This window comes from Piliocolobus tephrosceles, chromosome 19 (genome assembly GCF_002776525.5).
Source record: "Piliocolobus tephrosceles isolate RC106 chromosome 19, ASM277652v3, whole genome shotgun sequence".
NCBI classification, from domain to species: Eukaryota; Metazoa; Chordata; class Mammalia; order Primates; family Cercopithecidae; genus Piliocolobus; species Piliocolobus tephrosceles.
Genome location: NC_045452.1, coordinates 1,849,205 through 1,865,384, shown reverse-complemented (window position 1 = coordinate 1,865,384; position 16,180 = coordinate 1,849,205). Strand labels below are relative to the sequence as shown.

Genomic DNA, 16,180 nt, shown 5'->3' with positions numbered 1-16,180 from the left:
TATGTATATATACACACACACACACACACACACAAATACACACACACACATACACACACACACATATATGTAATTAACATTGAAGTCTTTGGAAACTTAGTAAGGCTGGCCCAGTTCTTGAACCTGGTGTCTTTTCCATTGAATAGCTGTCACTTCTCTTTCTGCATCTTTGCATACTTTGCCCACATAGATGAAACATTATTTTCGTTTCCTTATGATTTTTAGTAGAGATGAGGTCTCGCTATGTTGCCCAGGCTGGTCTCAAATTTCTGGGCTCCAGTGATCCACCCAAAGTGCTGGGATTACAGGCATGGGCCACCATTCCCAGACAGAACATTCTTTTTTTTTTTTTTTTGAGATGGAGTCTCGCTCTGTCGCCCAGGCTGGAGTGCAGTGGCCGGATCTCAGCTCACTGCAAGCTCTGCCTCCCGGGTTTACGCCATTCTCCTGCCTCAGCCTCATGAGTAGCTGGGACTACAGGCACCCGCCACCTCGCCCGACCAGTTTTTTGTATTTTTTATTAGAGACGGGGTTTCACTGGGTTAGCCAGGATGGTCTCGATCTCCTGACCTTGTGATCTGCCCGTCTTGGCCTCCCAAAGTGCTGGGATTACAGGCTTGAGCCACCGCGCCCAGCCAGAACATTCTTTATGTGCAATATAATATGTATCATAACCTGCCATTCTTGACCTGCAAGTCTCTCTAACGAGGAAATATATGTTTTCTAACTTCTACTATAAACAAAGAAGAAAGACATTCACTGAAGGTCTGAACAGGACTGAATAATCTCAGAGCATAACCAAAGCTCAGTTTAGGATATATCATAAATGGTTCAAACACACAAAATTCAAAACATAACAACACCTTTCTACGTTCTAGTAGAGGCCTTTTGTTACTGAGTCACGGTCCCCCCAAGATACCTAAGCTGATCTAACGAATCCTTGCTGCTTTTCAACGAAAGTCCTTTACTTCCTTCAAGATGTGACCATATGTCTTTACAAAGCCTTCCCTGATTAAGCCCTACTTTACTTCACAACTACCTTTTTTTTTTGAGATAGAGTTTCACTGTCATCCAGGCTGGAGTGCAGTGGTACGATCTTGGCTCACTGCAACCTCCACCTCCCGAGTTCAAGCGATTCTCCTGCCTCAGCCTCCTAAGTAGCTGGGATTACAGGTGTGCACCATCACACTTGGCTAATTTTTTAAAAATACTTTTGGTAGAAATGGTGTTTCACCATGGTGTTGGCCAAGCTGGTCTCGAACTCCTGACTTCAAGTGATTCGCCCGCTTCGGCCTCCCAAACTGTCGGGATTACAAGCATAAGCCACCGTGCCTGGCCCATTTTTTTTCTTTGTATAGACGGTCCCCAACTTATGATGGTTCCACTTAACAATATTTTGACTTTACCATGGGTTTATCAGAGTATTAAGCGCATTTTTGGTTGGGCGCAGTGGCTCATGCCTGTAATCCCAGCACTTTGGGAGGCTGAGGCGGTTGGATCACAAGGTCAAGAGATGGAGACCATCCTGGCCAACATGGTGAAACCCAGTCTCTACTAATACAAAAATTAGCTGGGCATGGTGGTGCATGCCTGTAGTCCCAGCTACTCGGGAGGCTAAGGCAGGAGAATCACTTGAACCCGGGAGGCGGAGGTTGCAGTGAGCTAAGATCGCACCACTGCACTCCAGCCTGGCGACAGAGCAAGACTCCATCTCACTCCATCTCAAAAAAAAAAAAAAAAAAAAAATGCATTTTCAACTTATGATGGGTTTATAGGAATGTGCCCCCATCGTAAATTGAGGGGATCTATATTCTACAATACCTACTAAAGAACTGTACTTTACCATGGCTTTCTTGATATTTGTTTAGTTTGAACAACTAAATAATTGGCTCTTTTATGTTTAGGGTGTATTTAACTAGTAAGTATAGAATCAGCAATCTAATAAATTCATAGTCACACACTGTTTGATAGAAGACAAGACAGAAATGTATTATAATCTCTGTTTCAGGAGTCTGTTATGCAGGTGGGGAGGTTATATAACATCGAGGTCCTCAAACTTTGCTGCCTAGAAGCACATTACAACCCATAACAATTAAATTAGAATCCTTAATAAAGGTAGGACCCAGGCGTTCTATCTGGTTAAATGTAAAAGGGTATAATTCTGCTATAATCGATTTAACCTTATTCTTGGTCTCTCTCATACCGAAGCCCATACATACTCGGGCACAATGAACAGGCAGAGGTAAGATGATTTAGACATTTCAGTAACTGCAAGGTAAATCACTTCATCCACTGAATATTTACAATCACTTCAGTAATATCCAAAACTTTCCTGATTCTTGGTAAGTCACCAATAACAAAGAATCACAGTAGGCAACATGAATTAAAATGGCTACTGTTTACTTAGGGAACGATTTCTGTAACCCTCCTGAAAGACTGGAGGTCCAAAGACTGGAGGTCCAAGACGGAGTGGTGGTCCACTCACCAAAGCCATATCAACAGTTCAGCTAAGTTTTCCTGTAAAGTTGTATTTACCTATCTTTTTGCCAGAACATAATCGGAATGAGTCACGCAGATCCTCTAACATCTGTTACTAAGGAATTACTGTGTCATATAATTTATATACCCAAAGGCTTATCTGCTTATTAACTCATCTCTTCAAAAACCTCCATTTTGTGAAGATCAGAAAGAAAGGCTCATGTACAGAAAAATTTTACAAGGAAGAAGAAAAGGGTAGTATCAGGTAGCACAAAGTTCCCATTTGTCCCTTATTAACTGTAGTCCACTTCTGTTATTTATTTGCTCTTTCAAAATCTCCAAATGAGAAACCAATACTATGGCTTAGCAGCTTTGTAATCCTCCATCCTCAAATCTCTGTAATGTAATGTCGCTAACAGGAAAGTGATGAGGCATTGCGGAGGATTAAACTTTTTTCATTACTGAAACTATCAACATTTTAAAACTGGGCTAAGTCTTTTTGTTAAGTGAAGAACAAGTTGGGAAAGTCAATATACAATATTGAGTAAATCTGTCACAGTCTCACCATGAGAAGCAAGTAAGATCATCCAATTTTATCAAATAATTTGCATTTCAGAGTTTTGAAAAATAGTCAACGAACATCAGTTACTTCACTACAAGTGGCTTAAAACAGTGTACTCCTCTTAGTCTTTCACTTACATTAAAAATTTTTCACCAAAAAAAAAAAAACCCTCAAAAAACGTTATTAAACTCCCACCACCAAACTTGACTTACTTGGAGACAAGGAACATAATTTATGCTCATCATTCTTAATCTTGGAGTCACCTCTGCTCTCACTTTCTATTCATACTCCACAAGTTTTGTAATCTGTTTTCATGCCATGTCAAAAGATGTAGCCTTACAATTACACAGTTCTTTCAACAGAAAGGTTGTCCAGTGGTCAGAGAGGTCTCAAGTGACAACTGATAGCTATCCTCAAAGGTTACTTATCTGCACTTCTAAAAACAGAGCCTCTAATAGCAATGACTGACTAAATAAGCAAAAACAAAAACAAAAACAAGAGCCATAACGAAAACACTAAGAATTTTAGTTCTCAGAAAACAGACTTTCAGGGCTCTAAAACAAGTTAAGTAAAATGGAAATTTCAAAAGTTCCATCACGGCTGGGCATGGTGGCTCACGCCTGTAACCTTAGCATTTTGGGAGGCAGGGACAGGTGATCACTTGAGCCCAGGATTTTGTGACCAGCCTGGGCAGCATGGCAAAACTGCATCTCTACAAAAAAAATACAAAAGTTAGGTGAGTGTGGTGGTGCATGCCTGTGGCCCCAGCTACTCAAGAGGCTGAGATGGGAGGATCATTTGAGCCCAGGAGTAAAGGCTACAGTGAGTCATGACTGTGCCACTGCAATCCAGTCTGGCCAAGAGAGTGAAACCCTGTCTCAAAAAAAAAAAAAGGCCATCATGAAGAAATAAGGGAAAAGTCAACAAACTGAAAATTAAAAGTAAAATGTCTCTTTCCCTTATGATTATCTTTTAATGAGGGTCTCGCTCTGTTACCCAGTGGCTACAGTGCAGTGGCATAATCATAACTCATTACAGCCTGAAAACCCTGGGCTCAGCAGATCCTCCCACCTCAGCCTCATGAGTTGCTGGGATTATAGTCATGAGCCACCGCACCACTGCGCCTGGCTTTTCCCCTTATTTTTTTTTTTTTTTTGAGACGGAGTTTCGCTCTGTCGCCCAGGCTGGAGTGCAGTGGCTGGACCTCAGCTCACTGCAAGCTCCACCTCCTGGGTTTACGCCATTCTCCTGCCTCAGCCTCCCGAGTGGCTGGGACTACAGGTGCCTGCCACCTCGCCCGGCTAGTTTTTTGTATTTTTAGTAGAGACGGGGTTTCACCGTGTTAGCCAGGATGGTCTCGATCTCCTGACCTCGTGATCCGCCCGTCTCGGCCTCCCAAAGTGCTGGGATTACAGGCTTGAGCCACCGCGCCCGGCCTTTTTCCCCTTATTTTTAACAGCTCAAAGTTAACAAAAGACTGAAGAATGTTCTTTGTTCCACATCTAGAGGATTTTTTCATCTCATCTAAGACATTAGATCAAGTTTGTCTGATCACAACTTTGGCATAATATATTGTTTAAAAGCCAACTCAGATTTATTTATTTTTTATTTTTATTTACTTTTTTTGAGACGAGTCTTGCTCTGTCACCCAGGCTGGAGTGCAGTGGCGTGATCTCAGCTCACTGCAACCTCCGCCTCCCAAGTGCAAGGGATTCTCCTGCCTCAGCCTCTGGGGTAGCTAAGATTACAGGTGTGCGCCACCACGCCCAGCTAATTTTTTTTTTAATTTTTAGCAGAGATAGGGTCTCACCATGTTGCCCAGGCTGGTCTCAAATTCCTGACCTCAAATTATCTGCCTGCCTCGGCCTCCCAAAGTGCTGGGATTACAGGCGTGAGCCACTGCACCCGGTCAATTCAGATTAAATAGCTTTATGTCTTGCTGTCATGGCCTCCATACCTTACAATGTATTTCTGTATTTAGGACATGTGACATTTTAATGAAGATTCACTGAACATTCTGTGCTCTTATGTAAGAAGTCTTAAAGAAAAAACAGATTACTAAGCTTTTACTCCTGGGGACCAATCCACATCAAACAAAAATATAAAAATAGCAGTCTTTTTTTTTTTTTTTTTTTTTTTAAGATAAGGTCTTACTCTATTATCCAGGCTGGAGGTCAGTGACACAATCTTCGCTTACTCCAGCCTTGACCTCCCAGGCTCAGGTGAGCCTCCTGCCACAGTCTCCTGAGTAACTGGGACCACAGATTACTCCCAGTTAATTTTCATATTTTTTGTAGAGATGGGGTCTCACTCACCATGTTGTCCAGGCTGGTCTTGAGCTCCTGGACTTGGGCAATCCACCTGCCTCGGCCTCCCAAAGTGCTGGGAATACAGGAGTGAGCCACTGCACCCGGTCAATGTTTTCTTTTGTTCTGTTTTGTGACTGAGTCTCGCTCTGTTGCCCAGGCTGGAGTGTAGCAGCACAATCTCAGCTCCTGGATTCTGCAATCTGGGTTCAAGCGATTCTCCTGCCTCAGTCACCTGAGTAGTTGGGATTATAGGAACCCACCACCATGCCTGGCTAATTTTTCTATTTTTACCTATTTTATTTTATTTATTTATTTCTCCCGGATTCAAGCAATTCTCCTGCCTCAGCCGCCTGAGCAGCTGGGACTACAGGCGTGCACCACCACACCCGGCTACTTTTTTTTTTGTATTTTTAGTAGAGACAGGGTTTCACCATGTTGGCGAGGCTGGTCTCGAACTCTTGACCTCAGGTGATCTGCCCATCTTGGCCTCCCAAAGTGTTAGGATTACAGGCGTGAGCCACCACGTCCAGCCTCAATTTTGTATTTTTGAGACAGGGTTTTGCCATGTCACCGGGCTGGAGCTTCTTTTTTTCTTTTTTTTGTTTTTGAGACAGAGTCTCGCTCTGTCACCTAGGCTGGAGTGCAGTGGCAGGATCTCGGCTCACTGCAAGCTGCGCCTCCTGGGTTCATGCCATTCTCCTGCCTCAGCCTCCTGAGTAGCTGGGAATACAGGCGCCAGCCACCACGCCCGGCTAATTTCTTGTATTTTTAGTAGAGACGGGCTTTCACAGTGTTAGCCAGGATGGTCTCAATCTCCTGGTCTTATGATCCGCCCACCTCGGCCTCCCAAAGTGCTGGGACTACAGGCGTGAGCCACCACGCCCGGCTGAGCCTCTCTTAATTACTGTCAGAATGAAAAGCAGGCTTTCACTAAAAGAAAAAGAGCTGTTTTGGATAATATCTTACTTACAACTTCTCATAGTAGAAGAATAACATCTACGAGTAGCCTCAGAATCATTCTAACGATCTAAATTTTTTTTAATACAAAATATTTGTGTTGCTGAGAGTATCTATCTCTTTGGCTTCACTGACATAAAATGCAAAGGAGTAATTTCAAGGGCTCAAAAATATAAAACTAGCTGGGATAAACCATGAGTTAAATATGCACAAAGAAGCAGAGAGCTATGTCTTGTTATTGTTTTTAAATAAATGAAGCCAGAGGGGTTGAGTAACTTGCCCAAGGTCCCTTAGCTTGCTATGACAAATTGGATAGTAACAATAGGTAACCCTTATGTAATTCTTATCATGTGCCCTTCTAAAGACTTCACTTAAATTAATCTATTTAAACCTTACAACAATGCTATGAGAGGATTATTATTATTTTCATTCCACAGAAATGGAAACCAAAACAAGTAAATAAGATAAGTAGTTTTCCCAAAGTAATAAAGCTGGGATTCAAACCCAGGCAGTTTGCCTCCAGGGTCCACATTTTTACCAATTGTGCCGTCCTGCCTCTTAGGTGAAGTCCCTGATTGATTTCTGGTGCTTTTCTTTCTGTAACAGAGTGCCTTTTGAGTTAATGGCCAGAAGTATTCATAGATAGAGCATGTTATTCTTGGTGTTTTTTTCAAGCAAACACACAAAGATATATGCATTAAACTCTTCAATTAAAAAGGGAAGCAGAGAAGAAACATATGTAGATAAAAGGAATATATCAAAATAAATGTAAAATAAAATACAAATACAACTTTGTTTTGGTGGTAGGAACTAAGTAAAAAACTAAGTAAAGGAATATATCAAAATAAATATAAAATAAAATGCAAACATTACTTTGGTGGTAGGAACTAAGTAAAAATCAGGCTGACAATCGCTCAAAGAACTATTAGAAAAATTGGCTGCATCATGATGTCTAAATTTTTTTGTTTCACTTTTTTTTTGGTGGGGGCAGGGGGTCACATCAATTACAAATTATTCTGCCACCTCAAGCAATATTTTACCTTCTGAGACATAGCTGCTGCTGCACTGAGCTCCTATGAACTTTTCTAGCTGAAGAAGCTTTGGCAAAATTCCAAAGCCCATCTATATTGGTAAACTTGTCTAAGGACTCATTTTCCCTTAAGATTTATGCCAACAAACCTCTATCATTACTTCTCAGACTGTATATATCTATCTGTCAAGAAAAAGAGCTGTTTTGGATAATACACTAATTACAACTTATATTAGAAAAACATCTACAAGTAGCCTTAGAAGGATTCTGACAATCTAAATCATTGTTAATACAAAATATCTGTCATGTTGGGAGTATCCATCCCTTTGGCTCCACTGACATAAAAGACACAAAGGCTCCACTGACATTTTGTAACTTCGAGGGCTCAAAAATAATTTTTGAGCCCTTTGAGCCCTCGAAGTTACAAAATGTCAACAGATCACTGCTTTAGACCCTTATAACCAAATGCCTCTCAGATCACTATTAACCTAAAATAAGAAAATGGACTGTGTTGAAGAAATTACACAGAAGTAATTTTCCACCCAACATGATGAGGAAGATCCACAAAAAATACGTTTCAGAGTATAACACAGTAAACATCCACACCCTCATATACAGCAGGCAGATTTCCCAAAACAGTACTTACTCTTACTAAATTGATTTTAGCTGCAACCCACTTCATTAATTTCAGATCATCTCCTTTGTGCCACCTCCCACAATATGAAAACTATTCTAACAAATTATTAACCTAAAAGCTTCCAAGAGATAGTCTTTAAACATCTTAGATTAAACAAACAAAAACCTATTCTAAAATCAGAAGCTTCATGTCAAAAGAAAATGACAAAGATTAATTTTATTCAAAATACTTAAATACTACAATAGATATTAGATGACATTTCCTCCAATAATCTTTTATGTAATCTAAAAGCAAATCTTTCATAGGAAGTATTTAGCATGTGACGACGGAGAAAGTAAAATACAAGCCTTACCACAGTGGACTTGCTCTGCCCTTTCCAGGAGACAGACTTACTTCCAACGTAGCAACACAAGCCCAGGAAATGAAAGAGAATGAGGAGGGAGGGAGCAAGGATGACTCAGGGAGAATCACAGCACATGAACCAGTCTATGCCCTCACTGGGCTGCAGGGCAAATAAAAGTCAGAACTGAAACTAAGAGGAAACGGTGATCAGACTTAAGGAGAAGGAAAAAAAACCCACACTCTTCAGAGACACATGTGAAAACCTGCATTTGTAAAAATGTAATACTTTCACAAAACATTTTCACATCATTATTTTGTGAGATAGAGAAGCTATTCTCTTTTTGTAGTTGAAACTGAGGTTCAGAGAAGTTAAACGAATCCTTCCAAAACACAGGGCTAGTATATAGCAGAGCTGGGGCAAGAAACAAATCTTGGCCGGGCGCGGTGGCTCACGCCTGTAATCCCAGCACTTTGGGAGGCCGAGGCGGGCGGATCATGAGGTCAGGAGATCAAGACCATCCTGGCTAACACGGTGAAACCCCGTCTCTACTAAAAATGCAAAAAATTAGCCGGGCGTGGCAGCGGGCGCCTGTAGTCCCAGCTACTGGGGAGGCTGAGGCAGGAGAATGGCGGGAACCCGGGAGGCGGAGCTTGCAGTGAGCCGAGATCATGCCACTGCACTCCAGACTGGGCGACTGAGCAAGACTGTCGCAAAAAAAAAAAAGAAACAAATCTTGTGATTTCTAATCCTTTTCTCAATTCATCATTCGCTGAGTAAAAAGGCAGAGTGAAAAAAAAACAAGGTAGAAAGAGAAAACAGGCTGGGCAAGGTGGTGCATGCCTGCAATCCCAGCATTTTGGGAGGCCAAGGAGGGAGGATTGCTTGAGGCCAGGAGTTTGAGACCAGCTTGGGCAACATAGTGAAACCCTCTCTCTGCAAAAAATAAGCCAAGTGTGGTAGTGCATGCACACCTGTGGTACCAGCTACTAAGGGAGGCTGAGGTGGGAGGATCACAAGCCCAGGAAGTTGAGGCTGCAGTGAGCTATGATCATGCCACTGTACTCCAGCCACGGTAACAAGGAAAGACACTGTCTCTAAGTCCTAGACATTTCTGCTAATAATTCAGAAAACAAAATATTATTATTATTATTATTTATTTATTTATTTATTTTTTTGAGACAGAGTCTTGCTCTGTCGCCTGGGCTGGAGTGCAGTGGCCGGATCTCAGCTCACTGCAAGCTCCGCCTCCCGGGTTTACATCATTCTCCTGTCTCAGCCTCCTGAGTAGCTAGGACTACAGGCGCCTGCCACCTCGCCCAGCTAGCTTTTTGTATTTTTTAGTAGAGACGGAGTTTCACCGTGTTAGCCAGGATGGTCTCAATCTCCTGACCTTGTGATCCACCCGTCTCGGCCTCCCAAAGTGCTGGAATTACAGGCTTGAGCCACCGCGCCCGGCCCAAAATATTATTTTTCTCCTTCAAATCTGTATGTCCAAAGCCTGCCTGTTCCTGACAATGTGCTATCACTCCATTAATCCAACAGATTATGGCTGCTGGCACCACCTCCTCTGCTGCAGGTTTTCAAAAGCAGCCGCACTTTGAGAAGTAGGCAGTTTGTTTCACTTGATGTTGTGTTCAAGTGACTAAAGACAAATACATTCCCCGTGGAAATCATACCACAGGCTTTACATAACAGACAAGCAGTATCATGTGGTCAAATGATTCTCTTCTGGAAGGGTTTTAAGAGCTGTCAATGTAATGTTCAACACAAAGTATCTTAAGGAGATTCACGTTGACAGCTTATGTCACCGGATACATTTTCACCAACTGGCATTAAAAACAAAACAAAAAAAAACAATATTGGCCAGGCGCGGTGGCTCACGCCTGTAACCCCAGCACTTTGGGAGGCCAACAAGGGCGAATCACAAGGTCAGGAGATTGAGACCATCCTGGCTAACACGGTGAAACCCTGTCTCTACTAAAAATACAAAAAATTAGCTGGGCGTGGTGGTGGGCGCCTGTAGTCCCAGCTACTCAGGAGGCTGAGGCAGGAGAATAGCATGAACCCGGGAGGCGGAGCTTGCAGTGAGCTGAGATCATGCCACTGCACTCCAGCCTGGGCGACAGAGCGAGATTCCATCTCAAAAAAAAAAAAAAGCAGTTTCTTGGTGGTGGTTGTTTTTTTTTTGGAGACTGAGTTTCACTCGTTTCCCTCGGCTCACTGAGATCTCTGTCTCCCTAGTTCAAGCAATTCTCCTGCCTTAGCCTCCCAAGTAGCTGAGATTACAGGTGCTTGCCATCACACCCAGATAATTTTTGTATCTTTAGTAGAGATGGGGTCTCACCATGTTGGCCAGGGTGGTCTCAAACTCCTGACCTCAGGTGATCTGCCCACCTCGGCCTCCCGAAGTGCTGGGATTATAGGCATGAGCCACTGCACCCAGCCTAATATCTTAAACACAAGCAAATGGAGAGCTTAGACTGAACAATGTGAAATACAGATTGGACATTCAAATTTAGAGATAAAACACATTTGAAATATTAATGAAGGCCAGGTGCAGTGGCTCACGCCTGTAATCCCAGCACTTTGGGAGGCCTAGGCGGGTGGATCACCTGAGGTCAGGAGTTTGAGACCAACCTGCCAACATGGCGAAACTCTATCTCTACTAAAAATACAAAAAGTAGCTGGTCATAGTGGCACACACCTGTAAACTCAGCTACTCAGGAGGCTGAGGCACAAGAATAGCTTGAACCTGGGAGGCAGAGGTTGCAGTGGGCTGCAATTGTGCCCCTGCACTCAAGCCAGGATGACAGAGTAAGACTGTTTAAAAAAAAAAAAAAAAGAAGTATTAATGAACTAGTTATCCAGGCAGCAGATCCTTTCTTTTTGCACAGATACTGGAGTTGAATAATATACTTTACTTTCTCTGTAACAAATTACAATCACCAAACAAACCTGGATGTACATCGTCATAAAACTGAAAGTCGAGAAAGGAGTGCATAATATTTCCTGCATTTTTCTTCCTTTGTTGTAAAGCGCCATATGGGATAAGTGACAGTTAACCTGGGATTAAAATATCTATCCATCCCAGCATTTGTATCTATATTTTATCTTTTTATTTCAATTTGTCTTGTTCCAAGCAGTCATTCATCATTCAGCCATGTATTGAGCACCTGCTGCATACTGTGCCCTGTTCTAGGTTCTCAGTAGAAAGCTGTCAGCAGAGCGTTTCCTTGACCCGAGATAGGTGACACTCTAATGGAGACAGACCGCAGTGAAGATGTGTAGTGTATCTTCATACACTACAGGGAGTTACGTGCTGTGACAACAACGCAGGGAGACGCATGATATAGGGGTCAGAGTGATAGGGCTATCACACAAACCATACACTACACTGGCAAATGGTTTTAAAAAGTATTAAAGTAGGAAGACAACAATAACAATAAATTGTCACAATTCTTATTTTTAAGAACAGCTCAAAAAATATTTTTATTTTCCTAAGACAAATGCTCAGGATTTTCTTCAGTAAGCATTTGCCAAGCACATAAACTTAGTATGTTCGATACTAGTATCCATAGTAATTAAATTTACACATTTTAAAAATTAACTCAAACCCTCAGATGCACAGTGGCTAAAAAACAATGATGAGGAGCATACTTTATGAAAAGTACTCTCTCTACGGAATCACTGACTGTTGAGCAAATTACAACAAGTAAACTTAAAAAACATTTCTTTTTTTTTTTGGGGGGGGGACAGAGTCTCACTCTGTAGCCCAGGCTAGAGTGCAGTGGCGCAATCTCGACCTCGGCTCACTGCAAGCTCCACCTCCTGGGTTCACACCATTCTCCTGCCTCAGCCTCCTGAGTAGCTGGGACCACAGGCACCTGCCACCGCACCTGGCCAATTTTTTGTATTTTTAGTAGAGTTGGGGTTTCACCATGGTCTCAATCTTCTGACCTCATGATCCGCCCACCTCAGCCTCCCAAAGTGTTGGGATTACAGGCATAAGCCACCGTGCCCAGCTTAAAAATATTTCTAGGCCCAAGAAAGAAAGAAAAAAACCCCAGAGCAAGAATGGAAAAGACTAAAATGATGAACAGTGAAATTAACCCAAGGAGATGAGTGAAGTCCAAATAAATGTCACTTCCTCAGTGCAGCCTCCCCTGAGTAATATAAAAACTCTGACCCCTATATCATGCGTCTCCCTGCGTTGTTGTCACAGCACGTAACTCCCTGTAGTGTATGAAGATACACTACACATCTTCACTGCGGTCTCTCTCCATTAGAGTGTCACCTATCTCGGGTCAAGGAAACGCTCTGCTGACAGCTTTCTACTGAGAACCTAGAACAGGGCACAGTATGCAGCAGGTGCTCAATACATGGCTGAATGATGAATGACTGCTTGGAACAAGACAAATTGAAATAAAAAGATAAAATATAGATACAAATGCTGGGATGGATATACTGATATTTTAAAGAATAAGAGGAGGGGCCGGGCACAGTGGCTCATGCCTGTAATCCCAGCACTTTGGGAAGCTGAGGCGGGCAGATCACGAGGTCAAAAGATTCAGACCATCCTGGTCAACATGGTGAAACCCCGTCTCTACTAAAAACACAAAAATTAGCAGGGCGAGGTGGCGGGCGCCTGTAGTCCCAGCTACTCGGGAGGCTGAGGCATGAGAATCGCTTGAACTCAGGAGGCGGAGGTTGCAGTGAGCCGAGATTGTGCCACTGTACTCCAGCCTAGCGACAGAGCAAGACTCCGTCAAAAAAAAAAGAAAAAAAAAAAGAATAAGAAGAGAGAGGAAGAGAGGGAGGAAGGGAGAGAAGGTTCAGTTCAGCTAAGTAAGAAGACATGAAATCCTAACCAGAAGCTATAATCAGGTCTTGAGCATATACATTTATTTGGCAAGAATTTTCATTAATGTCATTTTTAATACAGAAGGATTTCAAACAGTCTTCACTCCTTCAGGAAAGTTTAAAAAAAATATGGTTCATCCAAACTATTTAACTACTGTTAAAAAATAAACACAGCCGGGCGCGGTGGCTCACACCTCTAATCCTAGCACTTTGGGAGGCCAAGGCAGGAAGACTGCTTAGGCTCAGGAGTTTGTGATCACTGGGCAACAGAGAAAGACCCTGTCTCTTTTTATTTTAAAAAAAAATAATAAATATTTTAAAAACAAAAACAGAAATAAGTACATTTCAAGTACGATGTGGAAGGAAGCCCATATTGTACAATACCTCTACATTTAAAACTACCAAGTATTATTGAGAGAAATTAAAGATATCCTTTAATATCAAAGGGATATTTGACATTTTGGGCTAGATTATTTAGAAAGAAAAAAATAGATTTTAGGACAAAAAACATTTCTAGAGACAAAGTCCATAACTGTAATAATACAACATTCAATTCACCAAGGGTTGATAATTACAACTTTTAGTCACCTACAACTGACAGAACTAAAGGGAAAATGGAAAATCTACCACCATAGTAACAAATCTGAACATGTCTCTCTTAGCAAATAATTAGACAAAAAAATTGGAAATGACTGAAAGATTTAAAATACATAATTATTAAGACTGATTAAATGTGAATGGACACGTACAGACCTCTGCACCAACAATTAGAGAATATATGTTCTCCTGAAACACGCATAAAAAAAATAAATATAGATATACATTTGCTGTTGTTGTTGTTGTTGCTCTGTTGCCCAGGCTGGAGTGAAGTGGCGCTATCTTGGCTCACTGCAACCTCTGCCTCCCAGGTTCAAGTGATTCTCCTGCCTCAGCCTCCTGAGTAGCTGGGATTACAGGCACATGCCACTATACCTGGTTAATTTTTTTGTATTTTTTTGTACAGACAGGGTTTCGTCATGTTGACCAGGCTGGTCTTGAACTCCTGACCTCAGGTGATTCACCCACCTCAGCCTCCCAAAGCACTGGGATTACAGATGTGCACCACTGCGCCCAGCCCTATATATATATATTCTTTAAAACTGATCATGATAGTAGGCCATAACTCAAGTTTCAATGCCATGATGGCCGTGCTTTCTGATGAAACAGAATTAAATTAGTAATTGAAAAGAAAATTTTTAAACCTGTAAATATTTGGAAATTAAAAAATAATTTCCAAGTAATTCAAGGGTCAAAGAACATATAAGGAAAATTTGAAAACAACCAAACTGAATAATAATAATTACATATCAAAAAATAGGATAGAGCACGGCACAGTGGTGGGCACCTATAGTCCCAGCCTGTGCTCCTGGCTATTCAGAACCTGAGGCAGGATCACTTAAGCCCAGGAGTTTGAGACTGAAGCCTGCATGATAGTGTCTGCAATTAGACACTGCACTCCAGCCCGGGCAACACAGCAAGAACCCATCTCTTAAGCAAAACAACAACAACGAACCTAATTTTTTCTCAAGAAAATATTTTTTATATAACAGCTCATACCCAGCCACCTTGCTGAATGATGTACTCTGCCGAATAGTCCTCCAGGTATGTCACGCCAAACTGCAGCAGTGCACTCAAAGGTTCTTGACCACGTCTTGTCAATTCCAAAAGCATGTGTCGTAGCAAAACCAGAGGCACCAAAATCTTCAATGCAAAGATGAGAGAATGAAAAAACCACATTGAAATTCTTATAATGTGTTTTATATGTTCAACTACTAGAAAATGATACTTAAATGCATCATTAAGGTATTTTATTTTCATTATATAAAGGAAATAAAACAGTAACTTCTATTAGGACTTTTGTGAATACTGCATGTAGGTTTTATAATATAGGGAGGTAGAAACAGTTATTGAAAAGAATTAGGCATGTGTGGCCGGACGCGGTGGCTCAAGCCTGTAATCCCAGCACTTTGGGAGGCCGAGACGGGCGGATCACGAGGTCAGGAGTTCAAGACCATCCTGGCTAACAAGGTGAAACCCCGTCTCTGCTATAAAAATACAAAAAGCTAGCCGGGCGAGGTGGCTGGCACCTGTAGTCCCAGCTACTCGGGAGGCTGAGGCAGGAGAATGGCGTGAACCCGGGAGGCAGAGCTTGCAGTGAGCTGAGATCCGGCCACTGCACTCCAGCCCAGGTGACAGAGCGAGACTCCGTCTCAAAAAAAAAAAAAAAAAAAAGAATTAGGCATGTGTGTGCCTGTATGTGTGTGTGAGAAATAACATATATAGAAAGAAATTCATTGATGCATTATTAATTTCTTTTTTCTTTTTCTTTCTTTTTTTTTTGAGATGGAGTCTTGCTCTTTGGCCCAGGCAGTGGCGCAATCTCAGCTCACTGCAGCCTCCGCCTCCCAGGTACAAGCAATTCTCTGCTCAGCCTCCTAAGTAGCTGGGATTACAAGTGTCCACCATGATGCCTGGCTAATTTTTGTATTTTAAGTAGAGACCGGGTTTCACCATGTTGGCCAGGCTGGTCTCAAACTCCTGGCCTCAAGTGACCTGCCCACCTCAGCCTCCCAAAGTGCTGGGATTATGGGCTTGTGCCACTGTGCCCAGCCTGAAGCATTATTTATAATTGCAGAAAACTAGAAAAACAACCCAACAGGGACTAGTTAAATAAATTATCATCATCCAGTAAAATATGCAGCTGTTAAAAAGACTTAGATCGCTTACTACCCAAACACCAGGATTTACTTTAAGTGAAAAAAGGCAAGTTATAGAAGAATACATAGTACCATTTGTGTAATAAAAACATATACAAACATATATGTTTATATAATCCTACAGTATCTCCAGAAAAATTCGCAAGAAACTGGTAATACTGGTTGCCTAAAAGGAACTAGGTGACTGGCAACAAGGATGAGAGAAAACTTTTATTTTTCAAAGCATATCTTTCTGTACTTTTTTGTAC

The 16,180-nt window shown here is 41.9% G+C and overlaps 2 protein-coding genes across 13 annotated transcripts in view; one reads left to right on the top strand and one right to left on the bottom strand.

Moving 5' to 3' along the window:
• Window positions 1–16,180, top strand: part of MICAL3 (microtubule associated monooxygenase, calponin and LIM domain containing 3) — a 1,031,057-nt gene that overhangs the window by 202,067 nt on the left and 812,810 nt on the right. The window lies entirely within an intron of this gene.
• The window catches only part of BCL2L13 (BCL2 like 13), a 101,284-nt gene that overhangs the window by 14,132 nt on the left and 70,972 nt on the right, over window positions 1–16,180 (bottom strand). For 10 of the 12 annotated variants that reach the window (XR_003306713.2, XM_026447120.2, XM_026447124.2 and 7 more), the window contains one exon: window positions 14,773–14,916. The exons of the other annotated variants lie outside the window; for them this stretch is intronic. Coding sequence is in view for 9 of the 10 variants with exons in the window: in XM_026447120.2 (XP_026302905.1) it covers window positions 14,773–14,916 (144 nt within the window). In the remaining variant the exon portion in view is untranslated. The remainder of the gene's footprint in view (window positions 1–14,772; window positions 14,917–16,180) is intronic. 12 annotated transcript variants of the gene reach the window in all.